This window comes from Canis lupus, chromosome 7, assembly GCF_003254725.2.
Source record: "Canis lupus dingo isolate Sandy chromosome 7, ASM325472v2, whole genome shotgun sequence".
Taxonomy (NCBI): Eukaryota; Metazoa; Chordata; class Mammalia; order Carnivora; family Canidae; genus Canis; species Canis lupus.
In genome coordinates this window covers 45,677,929-45,702,729 of record NC_064249.1, presented here as the reverse complement: position 1 = coordinate 45,702,729, position 24,801 = coordinate 45,677,929, and the positions used below count along the sequence as shown (strand labels likewise).

The following is a 24,801-nucleotide window of genomic DNA, read 5'->3' as shown; positions in this document are numbered from 1 at the left end:
TTAAGAATAGCTTTTCCCTCTTCCTTGCTGCTTTAGCATCAGCTCTGGAAAGCCTTTCCTCACTTGTCCCCACATGAATCCCGAACCCCTTAGTGGTCCCCGAGCACCTAGGACGTGAAGCCTGCCCTTATGTGTCACCCAATTTTTCTTACTCCGTTAGTCTTGTGTCCCCAGCCAGATGAGATGAGAAGCTAGAATGGGGCCCCTTTGTCCCCATCATGCTGCACACGACACAATGTCTGGAAAGATGGGCTTCTTGACCCACCGAAGACAAAGGAATACCTGCTGGACTCTCCTGCTCCATTGGGCCTGTGCCCCTGCTTCCACATAACCAAGGAATGTTGTCACCACTAATCTCAGCCATGAAACCCAAACCAGTCATGCTGCTAATATTTATTTTTTTCCTTTAAATGTTCTAAAATTTCATTCTTGGTGTACCAGAAGGAGGTCAGGTGATTCTAACAATTTCCTCAGCTCACTTTTAGGTTTTCTATTGTCTATTTTCCTATTCCTTCAAGTAACTGTAAGCTTCGGGTTTATTCTTTCATAGGGATGCCAAGTCCCCACCTAAAAGTGGACCAAACGGCACCACATAGTAAGAACGAGGGCTCTGCGTCCACCATGATGACCAGGAAGAAGCCAGCCACAGTGGACAGCGTGGCAATCCCACCGAGCCCGGTGTTATCGCTCCTTGCTGCATCTGCAGCCACGTCTGATGCAGGTGAGCACTGTGCAGAGGCTTCGGGTTTAGCCCCATGAAGGTGGGCATGGAGAAGGCCCACGGGGAACATGCTGTGCCATCTAGGTTCTCTGCTTAGCCAACCTCCCATAGATACTCAGCCTGTGTCCCTACTGGGTTTTCAAGTGGGAAGAAAGGATAGAGATAAGCTTAGGACCTGGGGGCAAAAGCTCATGAGGAGCAACTGAAAGATAACAGCATTAATGACTTCTCATCAAGCATCAAGAGCTTGATTTATTTATTAATCTTTGCATCGAGGGCTTTAAATATGTTATCTTAGGTGACTTCTAAAAGAGGCCTGTGAAGTTTACCTATGCCTTCAGTTCAGAAGAGGAAGCCAGGCATCAAGAGCCTGGCCCCACAAACCTGTGGACAGTGAGGATGCCAACATAGGCCCAGCACCCATGCTGTGGACCACTGCATTTGATCAGCTCCCTGGCTCACAGGGGTTGGGAGTCAATAATCAGAGTTTCTCTGAAGCCTTGATTCATGTACCCCATGATATCACGAAATCTTCAATAGTCACCAGACTCCTCACTGGCAGTTGATAAAATATAAACTCCTTATTCAGACATCCCAGATGCTCTGCCTTCCTTGGCTCCCCACATAATCTCCCACCAGTGCCTGCACCAACACCCCTGCATGCTATCCCTCCTGGCAAGAAAGCAAGCCTTGGACGTAGCTTAACACCTTTCTTTGAGGACAGCCTTCCTTGACTCCTGCCCACATCCTACAGACCTTCAAGGTCCAGCATCCCCTGAAGGCACACAGCACCCAGGGTCTCACCTGGGTAGGTGTTTGCTACCTACCCAGAGACTACAGAACTGTCCCCTGTTAACTTCTTCTCACAACGAAACTGTACAGACCTCAGGGGTGGAATCCATGATTTAGGTGCTTGCTATCTTCGTGGCACACAGGAGGGTCCATTGTGGAATTCATGCACTGGTAAATGTTAAGCATGTTGTAGTGTTTAGAAATGCCTATTACAATTGGAACCCCAGGAAGAGACTCATTATTGATATTCACTCTACACTCATCTTCTCACTAAGCAGGTTGCTTTGAACAAAGAACTCAACTGGTCTTCATACCTACCTCCTTGATGGAAATTACTGGTAATTAGAAAATGTGCCTGATTGAAACTATAGAAGGAAATATTTGGAGTGACATTTCCCAAACTTGAGTTCTGCAAGACATTAGTAGGTGTCTTGTGATAAAAGGTATTTGCATAGTTAAGAGAGTACAGGGAATGCTGCTTTATACCCGCTTCCTTCCCACAGGGCTTCTCAGAGCCTTGAATTGACTAGTGTGTGCACTGTGATGTTCCAGGAAAGAGAGACACAGAATTTTACAATCGTATCTGACCACAGAACCCATTTTTCTGGCCCTAGCTCTTAACATCTCTTGGAAATGCTATTCTCTCCTCAGCCTTTTGGGAAATCTTGCTTAGAAGGGATGGGAGAGTCTCTCAGATGTGATCGTGAATCTACCCATCTTTTTTTTTTTTTTTTTTCTACCCATCTTTCATGTGCTAGGCATGAAGTGAGAATTTCTTGGTGGAAATGCCAGGTAAACGATGCCTGCAATGAGAACAGGGAGAGGTCAGAGGGAAGGTCGTGGGTGAGTGAGGGAGAAGCTACCCTGAGACTTGACCCAAGGATGGTAGAGCCTTTGCGAGAGGGTGTCCAGGCAGAGGGAGCAAAGTGGACATGGTCCTGGATGTGGGAGCTGGTGCCAAGCCCAGAACTCCACTTGGCTGGAGTGAAAGCTTTGGGTTGGAGTCCACGCTATCCACCCAGATAATTACTTATCCAACCTTGTTGGTTAAGCTCTGGAAAGCTCCGTTTATGGATTTAGAAATTAGCCTGTATATTCTGCCTTTGCTTGCCAAGCACAGATATTTCCCAGGGGCAAAAGACAGGTGGTCCCCCATTTCTTCCCCTCAGCTCTTTCTATTCAGAGTGAGAAAGTGCATTCTTTGGACCCCATGCTTTCACAGGCTCCCCTCCTCAATTTGCATCCAGTCATTTACAAGTAGGCCAAACAGGCTTAGAAACAGGTGAGTATTAAACTTTTAAACCTGCTTCTCTGGTAATCAGAGCTGAGCCAAAGCTCTCCTGTTTCAGGATGCAGGAATGGGCTGTTTATTTTTGGCAGTGCTAAAATGAGACCCTCATGAGAATTTCAGATTTGGTCCATTTCCGGGTCTCAGGCTGCTAAGCAGAACTTTTGGGAGAACACAAGCCAGAGATCTCTCCAGGTGCTGGAGGCCAGACCTTCCTTAGATTCCGCTTCCCACAGATACATGGCTTCCCACAAACCTAAGAGAGTTAGGGTCACACAGTCTGGGCTCGTGTCCAACACCCTGTTTCATATGTGATTCACACGTGATTGCTCCTGAGATTCAGAAACTGCCCTGAGGTCATGCAATTGGGTTGGAACCCAAACTTCTTGATTTATTGCCTGATTTCCAGTGGATTCTCCCTTCTGTCATGGGCCCAACACGAGCAAAGGCAGGTTTCTTTCTCCCTAATTATGGATTCCTACTTCTTTTAGGGAATAGCAAGTGAAACTCCTCTTTTGATGCTTTAACCATAGGCAGACATACAGTAGAAAGTTAGTAAGCAGTATCTTGGTTTGATTTCATTCAATTGTGTGCTTGTGCATTAGTCATAGATATTTCTGCTGAGACAATTCACTTCATTTTTGTTTTATTTAGGGTCTCTTTTTCATCTTTCGCTATAAGCAAGGTAATTTGGAAGTACTTCTGGTCTGTTTTCAATAGGTCATCATTTCTACAGAGTGGTTTTGAAGACCCAGACAAGTGCAAAGTGGGGGAAAAGAGGAAAAGAGCATAAAACTAAGTGTCTTGGAAAGCAAAATTAAGAAGTCATGTCTAGAGATATAAAATGTACTGAAAGAATTCAAGTAATTAGAAATTCCTTTCCTTTTCAAGTAATGAATGCTAATGTATCTGGTATGCCCCCTGACACATAGTAGATGCTCAATAATTAATCACTGAGTGTAATGAATCATGGTGAAACAGTAGCTGTGTGCTTATACAGCACCAGACATGGTGGCAGACATCTGAGAAAAACATGCTTCATCATGGGAATTAACCATCAAATGGGAAACATTTGATGGACATGTGGTAGGCTGTTGGTAAATACTTGCCAAATAATCAGGCTAGAGTCCTCACAGTATTTTTTTAAATAGGTGATCTTTGGTCAAAAAACAAACAAAACATTCTCTACCTTATTTTATAAACATTATAACATGGAAGAAATGGATGTGGGTCAGAGGTTGAAAACATGTCTTTTCTAGCTTGAGTGTAGATATATGGAGGGGCAGGTGGATGGGTAGGGTGTGTGTGTGTGTGTGTGTGTGTGTGTGTGTGTGTTTTGTTTAAGGCAATTTTTTAGCTTCTCAGAGTCTGGGAAGCATGCTGATTATAAAGTTATTGATTTCGAGGAAGAGGCAGAGGATGAGCTGCAGGAGAGGGAGGCCAGACGGAGAACATGTCAGTTTGTGAGCTACTGGGAGGGAGGGATGACCATGGCTGCCACCGGTGCTCAAGCAGGTCAGCCTTCGTGATCAAACTGCTCAATAGCTATCGATCAGCCACAGTCCCTGGCCACAGAGCTGGGTCTGATTCAAGGGAGCACTGCATCATCATTGTGAATAATTAGGGCTAATTAGGGCTTCAATAAAGTTTGTTTAAAGTGATGCATAATTTGAAATAACTTCTATTGTTCTGTCCCAATCATGATTTAATAACCATATCAGATAATCCATACCTGAATAAGTCAGGCTAATTTCTCTGCTCTCCTACATATTGAACTAACTTCTCAGGAAGGTCATGCAACGTGAAGAGAATTTGTGATTTCATTACTGAAATGTGCCCCTTACCTTTGTGTTTAAGATGAGGCTACATTATTAAATAGATTAAAAATTCTTTAGGAACTCAGTAAAACCTCAAGGAAACAAAACCTCTACAGTTCTGCACCTGAAAGTCAGAACACACACACACACACACACACACACACCCTCAATATCCTCTCATCTTAAATTCAAGGAGAAAAAAAAAGACATGTATCAGGGTTGCTATCACCAAATCTCAACTGCTCAAGGCGTGGCCCAGCGAGAGGTAACAGCTGGAGGTAGGTAAGCATAGCTCATAGTTTGTATCTGTTTTGTATCAAGGCTAATCCATTATTCTCTAAAACTATATGATCTGCCTTGACTACAACTACCAGAGCCTATGGGTAAGTGGAAATACTGGGTGGAAGGATGGGTAAAATAGGTGAAGGGATTAAGCAGTGCACTTGCTGTGATATATGGAAGTGTTGAATCACTAACTTGTACCACTGAAACTAATATTATATGTTAACTAACTGGAATTTAAGTAAAAACTTAAGAAATAATAATAATAAAATAAATAAAGGACAAAATACTAAATAAATTTCACAAGCATATTGGACATTTGGCTTCTGAAGGCAGAGACTGGTATTAGGTAAACCATTTAATAATGAACCAAACTCAGCCCCGTCAAACTGACAAATACCTGTAATCAAGATGCAATACCTTAAGCTTGAAAAATCACCTTCCCAAATAAAAGAATAAATTCTTAATTCTAATGGAATTAAAAAGAAATCCAGTATTCTAGTAGCTGGAGCAAAATAATCATGAAAATTGCTTCTGGCCCCCAAACTGTAGCATGCCTGATTTTTCAATTAACCAACTGCCATTTATGGAGAGGGGCCCAGAATAAAGAAATCATATTCAGGTGCAAAAAGCAATGAATTCTTTTGCAATAAGAATTGTAAAAATTATTTGTTTTCTTTGCTTTGTGCTCATGTGGAATCATCATTTGATGCTCCTAACTAAAATAGTGTACCAATTCAGCCAAAAGTCTTGTCTTTCAAACCAAAATAGAGCAAATAAATGTACAAATTAGTAGGATTTGGGACATCCAAGGGCTGTAAGTGTAGAAATTGAAGAAGTCTTCAAATTGTAAAATAAATTTCTACAAAGCCAGATTAATCACTTAAAATATACAGTAGAAAACCTTCAGAAAAGATCTAGCAAAAATAAAGCTTTAGTTTAAAAATGAATTGTTGAAGTTGCCTGAAATGTGCTGCCTACAAACCCATGTTAGAAGCAGCACAGAATGACTCTGCCTAGAGAGCTCCCCTCCCCTTGGCTCTGGGCCACGAAGAGACCCAGTAAAGTTGGAAGCTTCTGTGCTTCCCTGAAGCTCTCATCGCATCAAAGGCCTTCTGAGAAACCCCCCAAACTTCTTTTTATTTTTGCCCAAAAAGGAGGAAATAAGCTCTTTTCTGATTGCATATGGACATCCTAGAGCAACTGAGCTGTCCCATGGCCACAGCTATAAATATCCCAGAGAAACCCCAAACACTCCAGAATCTAGCCCCTGCCTTCTGCTCCAACCACAACTCCTTAGAAATGTTAATAACCAGAAATGTTAATAATGTTGATGACTATGGAATTCCACGGTCAGAGTGTGATTTTCAAAAAAAAAAAAAAAAAACCTTAAAACTCACGTCAAAAATTCATTCAACTCTTTGACAAAGAAACCAACATGGTGGTAAAGCTGATTCAAAGAAGAATTAGTTGGACAGGATGTTGTAGGAGCATAAGCAATGGAGAAAGACCATCAAGCGAGATTGCTCAGTTCATGTCCTAATGGGCCATGAGCCATAACCTCTGGGCTTTTCTACCAGTCAGAAATCATTTACATATTTTCTGAGCAAAAATCCTCAAGTTAAGATATTCCCTGGCAGAGTCTGAGCCTGCCATCCGTAGTGAGTAGCAAATCCAACAAAAGTGCATTGCCCCAGATAATTAATCCTGGGGCAGCCCGGTAAAATGATACACTAGGAACCTGAAAAGACGTGCACCCTAACATTTGCCTTGGTTCTACGTTTTGACCCAGTTTTCTTTACACCACACCCGGGCCGTGCACTGCTGTACTTGAATGCATGTGTTCTTGCTTCAGATCCTCCACACTGAGATCTCAAGGCTGCACTTAGGCTTTGCCTGAACTTGGTCCTCAGTGCTCATATCTGTAAAATGGGGGAAAGCATACTACCTGGTGCAGAGGATTGTAGTGAGGAATAGATGGGATAGTCCTTGTGAACATCTCTGCAGAGTGCCTGGTGCACAGCAACAGGTTAGTAAATGAGCCCTGTTGTAACCACCGCTATGTTTGCTATTGCTATTGCCATCAGGTGTTTTCTGTGCTGAAATGTTCTCTCTCCCTCACCCATCCTTCAAGGCGTGTAAGTGGCTAAGTCATGATTATCTTTCAAGACTCAGTATGGTGCCTTCAACTCTAAGAAGGCTTTCCTCCTGGCCACTTGGAGAACCACCTCCCGGCCAAGTTGGATGCCACATCCTCTGTCCTCCATAGTTCCCTTATTATAAGCCCCTTGATGAATTAGCCCTACACTTAATATGGTGTCTGTGCTCCTGCCTGTGTCCCATGCTGGACCATCCCTTTCCCTATTGTCAGATCTTATTCAACTTTAAAACCCCAGCACCTAGTACCCAGGTGGGTAAACAATAGATAATCATTAAATATTAGTCAAAATGAACTGAACAACAGCCGTTTGTTTGCTGCATAAAACCATCTGGTGTAGGAAAACACATACGTTAGCATTATAGTCCTTCGAGTTGAGAGGCGATGAGTTGCCTTTACTTCCCATATCAGTACCAGAAACAGCAAACCATCCTACGAATGTTCAACATTCGTAGCCAGAAGTGGCTACCTGAAAGAGACTCCAGGGCCTCCAGAATCTTGTGTTCAGTAATGGCAGACCAGCTCCCAGCTAATCCACCAGGATGTTCTCAAGGGGAGGGTATTTTTGAGTCAAAGAATCAGCCTCTGTGGCACAGAAGTGCAGTACATGAGTGTGTGTTTATTCAGAGAAGAGAAGGAGGAACCTGTGCACGCGGCTCCCTTCACTCGGCTCTTCTCTGGTATGTGGGGGATGAGCCCGGCTATCACCCACTCACCCATTCCATCGATCGAACGCTAGGCTATAATTTAATTATTTTATATATAAGAGTCTTGCATTGTGGCCAGAGTATTGGTTTCCCAAGAGCAGCGATTGTATTTCCTATTTCAGTTTTATCCTCTTTGATGAGGATCGAGTCTCTCATAAATTCCCAGAGCCTTGTGTTATGCAGGGATGAAAATAAGGGAAGCAAAACCAGGCTGTTAAGCAACTCATAATCATATTTGGGTGTCAAGAACCTTGTACAGTTGCTGGGTGCATAGTAAATCCTCAATAAACATGTCTGGACTTGATTTAACTTTTTTTCCCCTCCAGAGTTGAGATTTTAGGAAAGACAGAAGGTGTAATAACAGGTTTGAAAGTGCTATGTCTGTGAGGAATTTAACTCAATTTATCTTCTCTGAAAGCTTCGTACAGATTACGCTCCCAACCACCTCTTGCCACAGTCAGACCCTCTTAAAAATAGAGTAATGATAATAATACATTTTATCTTCTTCCCGGTGATGGTATCATTCCCACCTCCATTGAAGCCCAGTGGGAGGTTTGGCTGTGAGGCATCACACGCAGGGGGAGTCAGGTGCGATTATTGTAATGAGGACTCCACGCTCCACGAAATGTGGGAAAGAAAACCTCCCATACGTGAAGCGATTTCTATTAAGATACTCATTTTATATCAAATATTCAAGCTCCTCTTTATAAATCGGAGAGAATGAAAAGACATTCTACTAGGGGGAGATTTTATGTGGCCAGGAACGAAAGGGCGCAAATATTTTATGATCAGTTTTGAGATGAAAGTGATGTGCCTGCCTCATTCGCTGGCTCTTTCCGTTTCCATGGGTCTAATTAGATTGTTGGTTTAATGGTGGCGAGATAATTTAGTGGCCACTAAAAGCAACTGTATTCATGTGGGGGGTGGGGGGCAGACAGTGCGATGGGTTTCCAGTAATTAATGGAGAGTTTTTTGACAAACTTCTTGGTTCCAGTGAAGTTGGCATACTGTGCCCTGCTGTTGGAAAAGGAGGCAAGGTCTTTCCTGCTCATTGCTGTGGAAATGGCCTCGGGCAATGAGGAACAACTGTGTAATGACTGTCATTAAGAATGATCTTTAGTGGTCCAGGCAGGCTATAGTCAGTCTACATCAGAGACAGAGGGGGTGGGGGGATAAGGAGAAAGGAGGCAGTGAGGGAAAGCAGAGTAAGGATGATCAGACAGACAGACAGCAGGCCCAGCTATCACTCACCCATCAGCCCTCTCCATTCCACCTCTGGGAGCTACTTGAATAATCCCACATCATCCTCCCAGGGCATCTCCTTCTCTTGTTGATTAAACTGGAGTCGACCAGACGAGACTGGGTTAGACCAGCCCCAAAGAGCCCTCTGCCAACCCCTCCGTGGCAGACAGAGATGAGGAAATGGAGTCCAGATAAATGAACTGAACTACAAGCCTCACCTGTGGGGGAGTTTAGGAAATCTAGCCACCACATAGTTATGTGGTGGGAAGTGGGTTTGGAATTCAAGGGCCAGGTTCTTGTACAGCTTTGAGGGGCTTAACTCATTCTTTCCCTTAGGTAAGTCGCTGAGTCCTCCTGAGACTTCTGAGTCTCAGTTTCCCCATCCCTGAAATGGGAAAAGTAATTTCTTCCTCGTAGGCAGTGGTAAGAAAGAAAGAGCAGATGAGAACACCAATCACATACTCAAAACAATGTATCACTGTGCCATGGCCCCTGTCCTGCGAAGAATGAAGTCATGCCGTGTCATGATTTAATCATGTTAAGTCATAATTTAGTTGTGTTATGACTCAGATCATAACATCCGTTAACTATCTTTAGAAGTTTTATACTCACTCCCTACTCCAAATAGCCTTATCTCAGGGCACAGTCAAAGCCCCCCTGACCTGTGAGGATATTAAATGCTGTATCAAGTTCATCTTCCTGGAACTTCTATAAGGCTTCATTACAATTGTCAAATAACGTTTAAGTACCTGCCACGCTGATACCTACAGGTATAAGATTAGCCCCTGCCCTATGGAACCTTCATACTATTTGGGAAGGCCTGATTCCAAAACATGAGATGACCAACTAATATTAACAAGTGAATGGACTGAATAATAATCTCAGATGCTAACAGAGATGTCATCGAGTAATTGATAAGTTATTAATTTCCAACCAAATGATGCTGGGGAACTCAAGGGAGAGAGTAAAATGATCTGGGAAGAGAAGAGCTGAAAGAGCATCGTGGGGCTGGATTGAATTAAATAAGCAGAAAGGGTAGGTTTACAACATCTCGAGTTGGGAGCATACGTGGAGATGATGACAGTGAGCCTGGAAGAGAGGATGGGCATCAGAATATGGAGTACTTGAAATTCTAGAATGAGGCACAGTGACCCTTGTGAGCGGCAGTGATGACCAATAGCTATCTGCAGTTGTAATTTGTTTGATTGGCCTACGGGGGGGGGGGGGGATGCTGGTTGTGGGGGATAATAATTTTTAATTAATTTGTAAACATCAGAAGATTTGCCTGATAATTAAGATTTCTGGCTTTTTGAAACTCAGACCATCTGATGACTTTGGGCTCAGAGTCCTACCCGGCAATAATTGATAGAGAATAACAGCGGCCCCATTAGGAGCACCGTATTCTCTTTCATTTCTCATCCCACCCCACGGCCACCCCCATCCTCCCTCAGGGTCCTGACCGACTTCACTCATGATACTGGCAGCCTGGCCCCCGATAGGGAATCACCAAAGGCATCTGAACTAGAGTGACAGGATCAAAACAATGCACAGGGACGCCTAATCTAGCAGAAGTAGCATGAGTAGTCTGTAGTAACATCTTGTGTTATTTAACTATGGAATTCGGAGGTTGGAAGAGGCCTTTGAGATTGTGAAATTGAGAGAAATTTGGCACTGTAATGCAGTCAACAATAGAAAAGTAACAGGGAAACCCAGGCTTTCTTACTCTCTCTTTAGTTCCCTGTCTTCTTTGCTTCCTAAAGGAACTTTGGGACGAAAGTGGTTTGGAAGTAGGACAGCCCTTGCTTGAAGGCCAAGTCCATCACTTCAAAGATGGGCACCCCCAGGGAAAACCATTTAACCTCCAAAGTTCCCATTCTCATCTCTGTATGACAGAGGTAGTAATGTCCTCATGCAGTTGCAATTACAATTAAATGAGGAAACGTGACATACTGCAGCCCGCCACAGGGGCTCCAAAAAAAGGGTTTCTTCCCCTTTACTTTAGTTTCATATGACGGCAGGAACGCTACCTGGCATGGTCTCACCTGTAGAGTCTATGGTGTGATACAAAGTAGATGTTACTGAAGTAAATGTTGAATGATCCACAACCCAGCACACCCACCACCCCCCACCCCCAGCAAAGAATGAAAGTCCTTGTTGACCTCCACCTCCCACCCCTACCCAGGACTCCTAAAACATGACAGCTATTACTTAAATGTCCTTTGTAACTCACTCTGTTGGTGTGTTTTACGAGATCTGCTTTAGAAAGGAGCATGGGGAGGGAACTCCAGCTGCTTTCACCTCTCTCAGAGCTTCCACTTGTTGAATCCTCTTCCCCAGCAATTGTTTCATGTTTCCTTGATACCTCTTTCAACTCAGAGACCAGATAACCTTCATGCAATAATGAAGAAACACACTTTTCTGCTACCAATGCGCAGTTTCCAAAGACAGGGAGAATGTTAACTAATGGAGGGATTTCAACTGTTCATTGATCCCAGTGATGTCTGAACATCCTGTGTGGCCTGGACCCGAGGCTTGCCCTGCGAAGACCTGAGCTCAGAACAAAAGAGAGTAAGCCCGATGATACCTTTCAGTTCCGCAGGGGATGCAGGCCAGCCTCATGCAGCGTTCCTAGGTGGCTAGGTATAGTTCCAAAGCTCAAAAACACCCCTCCAAGGTATTCTCTTGGCCTCCAAAACCCAAAGGTATTTTGAGAGAACTTTCCTTACTTTGAAATCCAGGTTGGTTAGTGCCTGAATAGCCACAGTCCTGGTCTTTGTCTCATGCGTGATGCCAGAGTTAAGTGATTTGGGCTTTACATATGGAAAGTTCATTTTGTTGTGTAATTAATGGGAAGCAGACTTTGGGAAGCTGATGATCCAGGCCCTTATTTATATGAGAGCATATGTCTATGTTTTGTTTATGACTCACTCTCTTACTCCACGCATTGTAACTTGGGTTTGTTTACACTAACTTTTCCTAGAATCCAAGCCACATGGTATATGAGCCAATAATTTATGGTCTCTAAAAGGGAAAGATGATGAATGAGCTTTTTCCTCTTAAATTGTCAAATCTTAAACTGAGGAAGAAGTATTTGCTGCCTTGAGTCTGTCCAAGATTATATTAAAAAAAAAAAAAAAGGTAATTCAAAAACTTAAAACACACACACACACACACACACACACACTCACTCTACTGGCATAGCGCTCAGAACTTGAATGTATAGATATTTGCCAAGAAAACATATGACCACTCCCCCACATTATACCATGTAATTCTGATCCAAATGTTCAGGAATGAGAAGACCACTTATCCTCTCTGTTCCTGTCTGTCTGTCTCTTTGTCCCTTGCCCCAATGTTTTTGATGTTAGATAATAAGTAACATATAATGTGTACATGTCTCCCTTTCTCAGGGGCCCCATAGTTTAGTCAACCTCTTGGCTTAAATGTTCAAGCTGCTTTTCTTAAAGGCACTTAGTAAATTCCAAACTTATTTTTGGCATTGAATCTCCATTTCACCTATGGAGTGGTTTGGATATCAATCTATATACTTCACAGTACTTCCATGTTTTGGGTCATAGCTAGGTACTGCAAACAGTTAATGATGCTCTGAGGACAGTAGGGAACAGCTGAAATATGTGAAGATCTAATTTAATTTACAGTGATTTGGATCCCCTTCAATAAATCCTTTCATATTTCACACACAGCCTTTACAAAATAGACAGTAAGTGTTGGTGTAGGTCAAGTCACGTAGATTGATTTCAATTCAAGTAAGTCAGCTGAGCTCCGTGCTGGTCACAGGGAGGCAGGAGGCACGGAACTGAGTGTCTAGCACAGAGCCTGGCACGGGATGGGCTCAGCCAGTGCTTCTTCCAAGAATGAATAAGAATGGATAAGGCATGGTCCTTGTTCCTTAAAACACAGTGTAAAAGGAGAGAGAAATGCAGATGAATCCCATAATCTTAACACAGGACAGACTATGCTGTCAGAAGAGATGCTGTCAGAGAGATACAAGCCATGTAGAGGGGACCAAAAAGATTAATATTGAAATGAGAGTCCTCAGTGGCTTTTACAAGAGTATCTAATTAAACTGAATTCCAGCAGATATTGGAAAGCACTAGACACACACTGAGTATTGTTTTGTCTTTTTTTTTTTCTTTCCTTTTCTCTTCTCACTAAGGCAGGGGAATTGCCTCTGGATAAAAGAAAAATGTAAGACTCCCTCCTCCCTCCCCCAATCCAACATCAGATGCAATATCCTCTCTGACAGAAATAATAGAGTTGGGCACACACCTGTAGGCAATGCAAAGTCATTGTTTCTGTGACACATCCATCATCTGCTAACCAGACAGACACAAAAATATGTGAAAGTCTCAAGCAATGGGTATACATCCCTTGTTGTTTTTATGAAAATACAGGGCTATTTTGTTGGGTAAATTGCCATTTTTTTCCTTGAAAAACCTCAATAAAGAGAAAAACAATAGTATGCATTTTAAGTCACTTGAATCTTGCCCAGAAGGAGTTAAAGGGACAGTCCTTAACTTTGAGGGTATTCAAACCCTCTGGAAATTCTACAAATCTGGGCAGTCTTTGAGAAAACAAAATTAAGATTCAAAACTTTTCATGACAGACTAGAACACTGGACTAAAACCAATAAAATTAAACTTTGCAAATTTAAATAGAAAGCTTGTATTTAAGCTCAAAAACCAATTCCACATAGCAATGCCCAGGTCTGGTGGCAGTTGATGTGAAAGCAATTGAGGGAGTTAATTGAGCTTCTATTTAATAGGACCCAACAGTGTGATGTTGCTGGGGGTTGGGGGGACTTTGCAGGTTTTATTTATTTATTTATTTATTTATTTTGTAGCTCTCATTTACAGAAGTATAGTGCCTTGATCAAAGAAATTAATCAACCCAATCTTTCTGCATAATCATTTCATACTTGGAAAATCAGTTCAATTCCAGGCACCAAAATTTAAGATGAGATTTGGCAGATGCTGAAATCTTCAGAGGAACATGATCAAAATGGAATATAGTCTAGAATTCATTTCATATGAAACACAGATGAAGAAAGTGAGATGTCTTACCTGGAACAGAGAAGACTTGGAGGTGTATGGCTTTTTTTCTTTTTTTTTTTTAAAGAGGATTATATTTTTTTAGTAAGGGTCTTGCCAAGAAGTCAAGATATTTGTCTGGAAGCACAGAATTGAGGGGTGAAAAGTCTAGACTAGAACCTTATTCTCATAATGTCCCAGGCAATATGTTTTCTATCAGGTCGTAAATAACAAGCCTGAGTATTTAAGTAAACAAATGCAATTATTAAAAGCAAAAAGAAAATAAAGCATGGATTACCTACCATTTGATGGAATTCTTAGAGCTCTAGCATGGGCAAATTTTATCTGAGCCTAAATATTAAAAATGTGAACATTTTCATAAGATCCATAAGATCCTGTCTGTTGCAGGATTCTTTGTTCTTCCCTGTTTTTTTCTTTCTTTGTTTTTTTTTTTTTCAAAATTTAAAAGAGAAAAATCTCTCACCATCAAGTACGAACACACATCTACAATAATTGGTGTATTATATAAGGGATGGTATTTATGGTTAAGGATACAGTTATGCCACGTTTGAGAGGAAAGAAAAAAGAAATATAAAGAGCCCTTTGAGAGGGTGCGACCACCCCCGCCGTGTGACCACCTGGCGTGCTGTGAGACTCAGCAGATGTAGCGTCAAACTTTCTGGCGTTAACTGCATTTCTCTCCAGCCTCTCAACTTGTCTAGTCAGTCTGCTGGGGCTTGAGCCACATGCAACAGACAAAAGCCAAAGTTAATTGAAAGAAACAGAGTAGGCCTAAGTGGCCCTCAGATTCCTGTTTCAGAGTTGCCACCACTCACAATTCTCTCTGTGCCAAAAACCAAGAAGCCGCTGTGGCCCTTCTCAAGCATCATCCCCAGAAAGACTCCCCGCTTTGAAAGACTCTTCCGTGGACCCACTGGGGGTAGTTTCTACTAGTGAATACGTGGCGCAGTGCACCTGAGTGGACAGAGCCAGGCGCCTCTGCTGCCCTGATCTCCGAGTCCCTCCCTTCACCCAGCTCTCTCAGGCCTCCTGGTTACTTCTCCTAGAGGCTTCCTGAGCGAACTCACTGGGTTCTTGCTCAGAGCAGGTTCTCTCTGGACATAAGTGACCACCCACTGTATCTGTCCAAAGCCACAAGTGGTTTCCCCAACACTCAGCTCATGAAATGACTGGCGTAGTTCTCCCGTGCTTAGAGAAGTTGAGGATTCTGAAAACCTAGGCAGCAGGACCTCAGAAGGCCTGCAACAAGCTCTGTTGTAGAAGCTCTCCGTGGAGAGGACACTCTTCGGATTACATGTGATTCAGTTAAAGCTGCTCTAGGGAATATAAAGATTAACGATATCCAGGCTTTGATCTCTAGGAGTTTATGTATGAAATAATCCAGCAAGAAATATTAAGCAAGCATCTATTATGAAAAAGGCACTGTGCTCTTTGTCAGTTGGGGTATGAAGAGGAGCATATGCCGTGTCTTCCAGAAGCTTTAAGGCTTCTTACACCACTGTGCCCTCAAAGAAAGTTAAAAATCTCTGAGTATTAAATACTGGGTCAATAAACTCCTCGGGAGTTTAGGAAAAGAAAGGACAATTTCAAAGCAGCCCCAGTTTTTGATCATGTGGTAATATCAGTAACATAATTTGGAACAGTTACCCCATGCAAATAAATATTCAGAATATATGCACTCATCTTTTAAAATATACATCTTAAAAGGTTGAGATAAAGCTGAAATCATATTGTTAAAATGATTTTAAATTTCATCTTTGTATTATGAATGAAACGAAAATACGTTCACTATCATCAAAATTTTAGTCATTTTAATATTTCTAATAATGTTTTAGGAGAGCCAATTGAATGAGTTCGAATACTTCTTTTGGAAAACCTTGGATCTTTTATTAACACTTGTGATAGAGCAATTTGAAGCTCTGATTCCAAAATCTCTTTGTTTCAATACTTGTTAGAAGATGTTGTAGGTTAAAAGGATATTTCACATAAACATACATGCAAAAGGATTTTGCTTAAATCAGAGTACTATTTTTTTTCAATCTCATTCATCAATTAAGCAAAAGTTATTGTTGAAATTTGGCTAACCAACTTCCTTAACAATCAGATGGTCCTGCATATCAAAAGGCATTGCATTTTTTAATGAGTTCAAATCTCTGAAACTCTGCATTTGGAAGTTTACTCTGTTTACAGGATTTTTTTAATTTGCAGACCTAAGGGGTTTTATATGTTACAATACATCGTTTCAGCAACAAAATTGCCAAACAGTGGAAACATTTTCAATCAGTTTTCAAAAATGCTGCCTCTAGTATGAGTTTCTTCCTAAAAGCAGTTACATTCTTGCCCATTTTGCCCTAATGAGACATTAAGTTTGTTTGTGTTTCTTACTGACAGCCCATTGACAGCACAGAAAAGGTGAGAACATTTAGAACCCTTGTCTTTTATATCCAAGAAATTGCCAAAATTCATCTCTGAAAATGGCAATTCTTACACAGTTTGCTAAGGGAAACCAGTAAAACTCTGCATGGCATATAACTTATTTCATGGATATTCCTGATCTTATTTCAAAGTATTTTTTTTTTCTTTTTAAAGACCTTGATTTCCTAAAATGAATCAGGAGGGCTGACCTACCGTAGCGTTTTGAATGTGGGACATGGCAACAACCCAGAGGTAATAAACTGATGGGATGCCTGTCAACCCTTTAAATAAATGTGGCCTCTCCTTCTCATGGGTACCTCCTGCCCAACTGTGACAGGTGACACACCATCTGATTTACAGTCCAAATAAGGACATCACAGTTGCTCCAAATATTAAGCATTAGAATACTTAACTTAGCTCTTATTTTTTAGAGAAAATATAAATAAAAATATTTTTTAAAAACTATTAATATGTTTTTCCGATAGCCGAGGAGATAGTCTCTTCCATGGGGAATGTGCACTCCACTAGGAAGTGGCTGAATGAAGAGGTGATGGGGGCTGGAGAGGCACAGAAGGTATGGCCAGTATGGGCAGGGCTGCAGAGGCAGGAGAGTGTGAGGCAAGTTCCTGAACCCCTAATGCCAATAATGCCTCCCAGAAAATCTAGGGGAGGCACCCTGGTGGCTCTTGCCTCTTCAGAGTTCCCCATGTAAACATGCACCCCACATACTTCATTTCTCCATCAGCCAAAAGGCCCACTTCCCCTCCAACCATCACTGGTCCGGGGAGAATGTGAAGTAAGAGCAAAACAAAACCAGAGTCCCCCAAGCCATTGCTGCCAAGATAAGTTCCTTCACAATAAAGCCCCAAAGTAGAAGCTGTCCCGCAAGAATCAAGCAGGTACTGTGCTTCCAACAAGCTAGTCACATTTCCGGAGAAACCCCAAACTGTATTAAGATGACTTGAAAAACAGAATGGAAACACCTTTATAGTGTGACAAATCTCCCACATCTGCTAACTCTTAATTCTAAATTACAGTTTTGAAACTGGAAAGCAGTACTTTAGCACTTAGGCTGATGACCAGCAGCTACTCAGATGTGCCCTGCCTTGCAGAGGCCTCACCAGCAGAGGCCATGTGCCATCTTTTTTTAAAAGAGCCTTTAAGGCCGGGATTCTATATGGTTAAATTCTAAGGAAAAAGGAAGAACGTGTGCATGCCAAGGCAAGTTGCTTCATACATCCCATTAAAAAAATAAAAGGCAGCATTAGGAAAATAAGAGATCATTACTGAGTTAAGTACAAAGTTAAAAAAAAAGAAAAAAAACACGATTCCATGGGAGAGCATTAAACAAGTGAATTCCCTTGAGTTTGTATTTGCTGAGCATGTACCGTATACCAGGTCATGTACCGCTGTGTGAATGGACCTGTACTGGGGACTCTGGGAGTGCAAAGAAAAGACGCGGCTTTTGCCTTGGAAGGATCTTAACTTGGATCCCCATCCAGTGTGGTTCATTCTGCTCTCTGCCTTAACTGAGGGAAGATAGTGTTCCAGTCCTTTCCACCCTGGAAGGCAACTCCAGACAGTTCAGAAATCCCCAGTACTACCCACTCCATCCCCCGGCCAGGGGGATATTTCAACAGCAAGAAACACTCTAATCAATCTAGAGATGAATTTACTCCCCTCTCTGATGTACCCCAAACTTTCTTGTAAACTAGGGTGTGTCTTGCACATGCAAAACAAAGTAGCACTTTGCACAAAGTAGCAAACCGTTAGCACTTATTTGAGGGGACCTTTCTGTATAACTGAAGCCTTGTTAACCTTTGTCTGCCTCACAGTGCCTGCCTTGTGTCCACAAAGTCAGAATGCAAAACATAGTGCTAAGTCTAGCCTTTGATTATCATAAAAGATGTAACAAAATCAACAAATGCTGATGAGCCAATCTTTTGATAATGGGAAGAGAAAGATAGAAAAGCTAGATCTAGGCCCCAAAACCACATCAACCATTTGTATGACGATTTTAAATACAGAGAAAGGTCTAGAAGATGATTTGCTCTGCAGTTACGAAGACATGAATTTTCATTTTGCCCTGGCCACTCATAATTATTTTCTAAAACTAACAAAGAACAGGCAAGATATGGGACCATTAGAAGAAGGAGAGCAAATATGGAATCAATCTTTACTGCAAGAGCCCAGAAATTACTGTCTAATAATGAAACAATTTGAAGAGAGAAAAATCTGAAAACATTTAGAGGGACAATGAAATCATAAGCAATAAGGAGAAAGATTTGTGAATATCATACCCTGCCAAGTCCAAAGTCCTCCCCCCTCCACCACTAGGGTTTCAAAATCATTAGAGGGAATAAATGTTGTAGAAAGCCACCTCACATTTGGGGAGGCGATTGATAATGAGAAAAGGAAAGAATGACAGCAATCTTTAAATCTAGAAGGGAATTTTGAGAGCACCTAGTCTGACTATCGAACACAACAGATGAAGAAAAAGAGATCCGGAGGGGCTAAGAGGTTCATCCTCGTTCCAACTGGTTTCCAGCTGCCCTGCACTCTTCTGTGCTCCATACGCAGGGGTAACAAACCTGAGCTGAAATATATGGATTATACATATAAGGACAGAATAAAATTCAGATATTCAGTAGCTGTGAACCCCTCCCCCAAAGTTATTAATGTAAAAAAGAAAGAGGGAAATTAAGTATTAACACCTGATGGCCTCAATGGAGATTGGGTCCTGATATGTTCATTCAGTTGATCACAGCATAAAACCCAGATCTCTCATTCCTTCTCCCATCCCATTAAGCCAGGAGGGCAGCTCCCAGCAGGAATCTTCTAGGGGATGATGCATGCCTTTCACTGAGGACATTTCTTATTCTTATCAAAAATTATTTAGGTGCGATAGAGCCCAAGAGAGTGAAAACCAGAACACCCGACAGTCCTAAGATTCTAAGACAGACATTTTATTGCCACCTACCGTTTATGGGTTTTTAACCATGTATTTATGGGATTACCGAATATACACCAATGTAGGCAGGATAGCATAATAAACCTCTGTGTATCTGTCACTCAGCCTCAACAATATCAATTCACTCTTATTTCATCAGTACTTCTACTTAATTCCTCCCTTCCTGGTTATTCTGAAGCTGATCCCAGATGATACCATGTGACTCCATCTATAATATTTCAGCAAATCTTTCTAAAAGATTGGTGCTTTAAAAAAAAAAGTATCATAATGCAATTATCACACCTAAGAAAATAAACAGTAGTTAAATAAGATCATGAGGTGCCCAGACAGTATTCATATTTCCAAGAATTCAAGAAATACCTCTTTTGACAAGTTTGTTTAAATTGGCCCCAAAATATGGTCATTTTAGCTCTTACGTCTCTTTTAATTTACAGTTCCACTCCCTCCCCTGCCTTTCTCTCTTTGCATCTTATTTGTTAAAGGCACAGGTGTTTTGCCCAGAGTCTCCCACGTACGTCTGTGTTTTACTGAATGAACCTGGTGTACCTCTCTGTTTCTTGCTGGCCGGGACTAAAGCTGAGCTGCCCTACGGTTTGGTAGCCATAGCCACATGGAGCAAGTTAAATTAAGAATGCATTTTCTCAGTCACATTAGCCACACTTCAGGTGCTTCGTAGCCACGTGTGGCTGGGGGCTACCAAATGGGGCAGCACAGACAGAGAACATTTCCACCACCATAGGAAATTCTACTGGCCAGCACTCCTCTAGAGGCTTACTGAAGTGCCACGGCGTAGCTTTGGATAGAAGAAAGCATGAAATCTCATCCAGCTAGTCTCTGGCTCACAATTGAGCTTCTGTATTATAGTTTCTTAAACCTCCACACCTGGACATTGAAATTGAAATCAAAATTCAAGGGATCTGTATGCTTTTAAAGTTTTATAACTAGTATATTTACAAGTACTTTTTTTTTACTTTTGTTATTCAACACCTTTTTTCATTTTTAAAGATTTAACCACGTTGATACACTATGTGTGGCTTCTTCCTCTTGACATAGGTATAATATTCCATTGTTTGAATATCACGATTGATTATCTCTTTAACATTGAGATTGTTTTCAGTCTTCTGAGCTTCAAGGAACATCCTTATACATCCTCGGCCTCCTGTTACAAATGAGTAAAGGAGGCAGCCTGGCCAGCAGTCTCTGGGGCATTGAGCAAAGCTCATCTTCTGTCTCGTGCTCACTGCCCAGCTGCCCTCCAATAGGGTTAGATGAGTCTACACTCCCTCCCACCAACAGTGCATTCAAGGGTCCCCATTTCCTTACAGCATCGCCAGCATTAGGTGGTTTTCAGCCTGGTAATTTTTCCTAATATGGCTTCATGCACATGCAGTAAAAGTATAAATACGACCATGGGATGGGATGGGAATGGAGAAGGGAGCACTAACTTAGCTGACTCTGTAATATTTTCTTTCTTTAAAAAAATAATGTTTAGGGGGCACCTGGGTGGCTCAATGGTTGAGCATCTGCCTTCGGCTCGAGTTGTGATCTCGGGGTCCTGGGATCAAGACCCACATCAGGCTCCCCACGGGGAGCCTGCTTCTCCCTCTGCCTGCGACTCTGCCTCTCTCTCTGGGTCTCTCATGAATAAATAAATAAAATCTTAAAAAATAAAATAAAAATAAAATGTTAATGTATCTATGGTGTAAGCGAATGGTGGGTGCAAAGGAGTTGGTAATGATATTTTTCGTACCATTTGGTACGTTTACACTACTCAGAGGTAACTTATTTCATAATCATTTTTCAGTGCCAAAGTTTAATACAATATTGTGCAGCATATAACAAATTACCGAATATGGTATTATCTATGAGGTTCCTTTTTTGGTTTGTTTTTTGGCATCTGATGCTCAAAAGAAAACCCTGAGAGAGACAAGCACTGGCTATGCCCAATGAACTGCAGCTCATAGAGTTCCCCGCTCAAGGTTTACTCAGTCAAATATTGCCAGCTAATTGCCTAAAATGTCTTACTTTCTACCTGTATGCTATATTATACATCACCCAAAGATGATATAAGAGAACGCGAAGGTAAGCTGCAAATGGAATTTGTATTTGGAATAATGCCAGAGGTCTTACGGAACACTTTTGACTCATTCTCATTTACTCATCAAGTGTGTGGACGAGGTAGATTGCCTAGCTCGGACACAGAGGCCTGTTAGCTCTTACTGTCACTATACCTGCAGTGGTTACTCTAAAAATCCAAACTTAGATCTCTTTTAGAGAAGACTGTGACTAGAAGGCAGCAATGATTAGTGTGATTCATCAGTCCAAAAACAATTTTTAAATCTTGTCCGTGTGAAAGGCACCCTGCTGCGCTCTGTGAGGGACGTAAAAAATGGACAAAAATTGGTCCCTGCATCTGAGAACTTACAATCGAACAATGTTTTTCTTTCACAACACTAACTACAAACATTTTATTTTTGTACTCAGAAGCTCACTCTGGCTTTGTTCTATTTTGATCTTTATAACTTATTTTAAAGATTGTTCAGTAGTTATTCATCGCTCAGTAAGACTTACAATGACCTTGGGCCAAAAGCAGTAACACTCTGACCTGTCCTGTGGAACTCAGAGCTTCCCAGTCCATAAAGCTAGTGGCGTAAATAACTTCAAATAATCCCCTCCCGGAGGTCTGTGTCAGGCACAGCCTGGGAGAGGAAGAGGGGAAAGCAGGGGAAAGGAATAAAGTGGGAGTGCCCAAGAATAAGCGAGAGTGGGATCCATGTTTTCAGCATTTTGTTCCTTATTTCCCTTGAGAGATTTATTCCACTTCTCTGCTGGTTGAAAAAACATGGAATAACAAACACACCATGATGCTAAAGTGAAACACATTTCCTTGTGGCCTCATAATGTGTAGTAGAGCCAGCGTCTTCTCCATGGGCATCGTTGGGGTGGAGCATCCAGGATGTATCACAGCAGGAAAAAATGAAGTGAGGACACATTTCTTAAGTTCATAAAAAGGGAGGGGCCAGTGTGAAGATGGGGCAGCAGAGTGTGTGTGAGGGCCCGTGTATGTGTGTGTGTGTTTGCACGTGTGTGTATATACGTGGATGTACATATGTGCCTACTCAGGAACAGCACAGGGAGAAAGAATGACCCAACGGAGGGAAGGTCTGCTACATCTTGAGCTTCCAAATGTCCAGACTTCCCAATGAAGCAGTTCTGAAGCCATTTAGTGGTGGCAGGACTGGGGACTTCCAGAGACTATAAGTTTGACTCCGACGATGCAGGTGCCTCTGGCCACTGGGACATGAAAAAGGCTCTTTGCAAACAACAAACAGCCCAGTAGCAGGAGTGTAAATGATTCAGAAAGGGCTAGCTGATTTCCCTTGAGGTTTCCAGGGGTTAAACTGGTAAAGAAGGAGTTGGTCAGCTGGACACCACCAGGAAACTTGACAAGTGCAGACCATCGGGGGCAACAATTAGGTGGTGTAATCCCACATAGAGTGTCCCAGAGGATAACCCTCCCTTCCGTCAGTGGAGGAGGGTTAGAGATAAGTAGGTTCAGTCACCCACACATTCCTGGTGAGGTCAAGGCATCTCTTTTTTGAGGTTGGTAGTACACACGAATGAACTGGACTGCTGTTAAAAAGGACTGTTTGTCATTTTTTTTTTTTTCCAATTTGGCTTCTTCTACAAAAAGCGAAAGCATAACCTAATCCTAAATTGAATCAGATCAAATGTCAAAGGGCTGAATAAGAAATAAAAGTTATAATAGGGAAAGGTAATGGAAACATTGATTCTGACATTGACCTCCAGGGTAGATCTTCCTACGTGATGCCGGCCTCGGTTTCTAAGTCTTAAAAAACGGAAACCAGGGTATTTCACAGAACCGTTGTGAAGATCAGAGTGGCGTACCCAGCAAGGCCGCGAACCCGTAAGTCCTTCAACCGGTGTTTGTCTTTTACCACTCTCCACCTTCGAGGCGGAAAGGGCAAGAGTAGACAGCGGGCCCCGTCCAGAGCCCTCACCGCCGCGGGCAGCGCGGGTGGTCCGCGCGCAGGCACGGGCGCAGGCACAGGCGCAGGCCCAGGCCGGGCTTGGGGCAGGCAGCGTGCCTCTGGCGCTCACTGTCCTCTCTTCCCCTCCCGCAGCCAGCTCCTCCCTGAAGAAGCGATTCAAGCGGCGCGAGATCGAGGCCATCCAGTGCGAGGTGCGCAAGATGTGCAACTACACCAAGATCCTGTCCACCAAGAAGAACCTGGACCACGTGAACAAGATCCTGAAGGCCAAGCGGCTGCAGAGACAATCAAAGACGGGCAACAACTTCGTCAAGAAGAGGAGGGGCCGTCCCCGCAAGCAGCCCACCCAGTTCGACGAGGACTCCAGGGACCAAATGCCGGTGCTGGAAAAATGCATCGACCTGCCCAGCAAGCGCGGGCAGAAGCCGAGCCTGAGCCCGCTCGCGCTGGAGCCGGCGGCCGCCCAGGACACGATCATGGCCACCATCGAGGCGGTCATCCACATGGCGCGGGAGGCGCCGCCCCTGCCCCCGCCCCCGCCGCCCCTGCCCCCGCCGCCGCCGCCGCCGCCGCCGCCGCCCCCGCCGCTGCCCAAGGCGCCCCGCGGAGGAGGCAAGCGGAAACACAAACCCCCGCCTGCGGCGCAGCCCCCGCAGCAGCCGCCCCCGCAGCCGCCGCTGCCCGCGGAGGAGGAGGTGAAGGCCAAGCGGCAGAGGAAGTCCCGAGGCAGCGAGAGCGAGGGCCTCCCCTAGGGTGGGTGCGGGCGTCCCGACCCGGCGCCGGGGGGACCCGCACGCCGGCCGTGCCGTGAGCCGGGGCGGGGGCCGCCCCCCGCGCCGCAGGGACGCCGACGCCCTCCTCTCGGGACGCCCTCCCGGGGTCGAGCCCTCCGGAGCCCTCGGGAGGGCCGAGCAGGGGGCCGCCCGCCCGCCGGAGCCGCCCGTCCGCGCCCCACCGCGGCCCCGACCGCGCGCGCGGCGGCTGGACCCTCCGCGGGGGAGGAGACAGCGGGCGGCGCGCCCCCGGCCCCCGGCCCCGGCCCCCCGGCCCCGGCCCCGGCCCCCGCCCGCCCGCGCCCCGAGCGCGCGCCGGCCAGGAAAATGGAAAGGGAAGCATCCTCAATTAGGAAACATTCCAAGGGGAGGAAAAGCTGCAGATTTCTCGACTGGCTTTGTTGTAACCCATTTCCGTGTCATTGCTTTTTGCCTTTTAGTTTGGTTTTCCGAGCTCGGCTCTAGGCTTTGGGGCACCAACATCATCTTCAGGTGACCTGAATCTTTCCGTTAACCATACAGTTGCTCAGATGGATTCGTCATCAGAAGG

The 24,801-nt window shown here is 43.6% G+C and overlaps 1 protein-coding gene across 1 annotated transcript in view; it reads left to right on the top strand.

The window, feature by feature from the left end:
* SETBP1 (SET binding protein 1) overlaps nt 1-24,245 on the top strand; it is a 358,635-nt gene extending 334,390 nt beyond the window's left edge. Inside the window, 2 exon segments of the mRNA XM_025429008.3 lie at nt 551-721; nt 23,611-24,245. Coding sequence (XP_025284793.3) covers nt 551-721; nt 23,611-24,230 — 791 coding nt within the window. The 3' untranslated portion in view covers nt 24,231-24,245.
* The last annotated feature ends 556 nt before the right edge of the window (nt 24,246-24,801 follow it).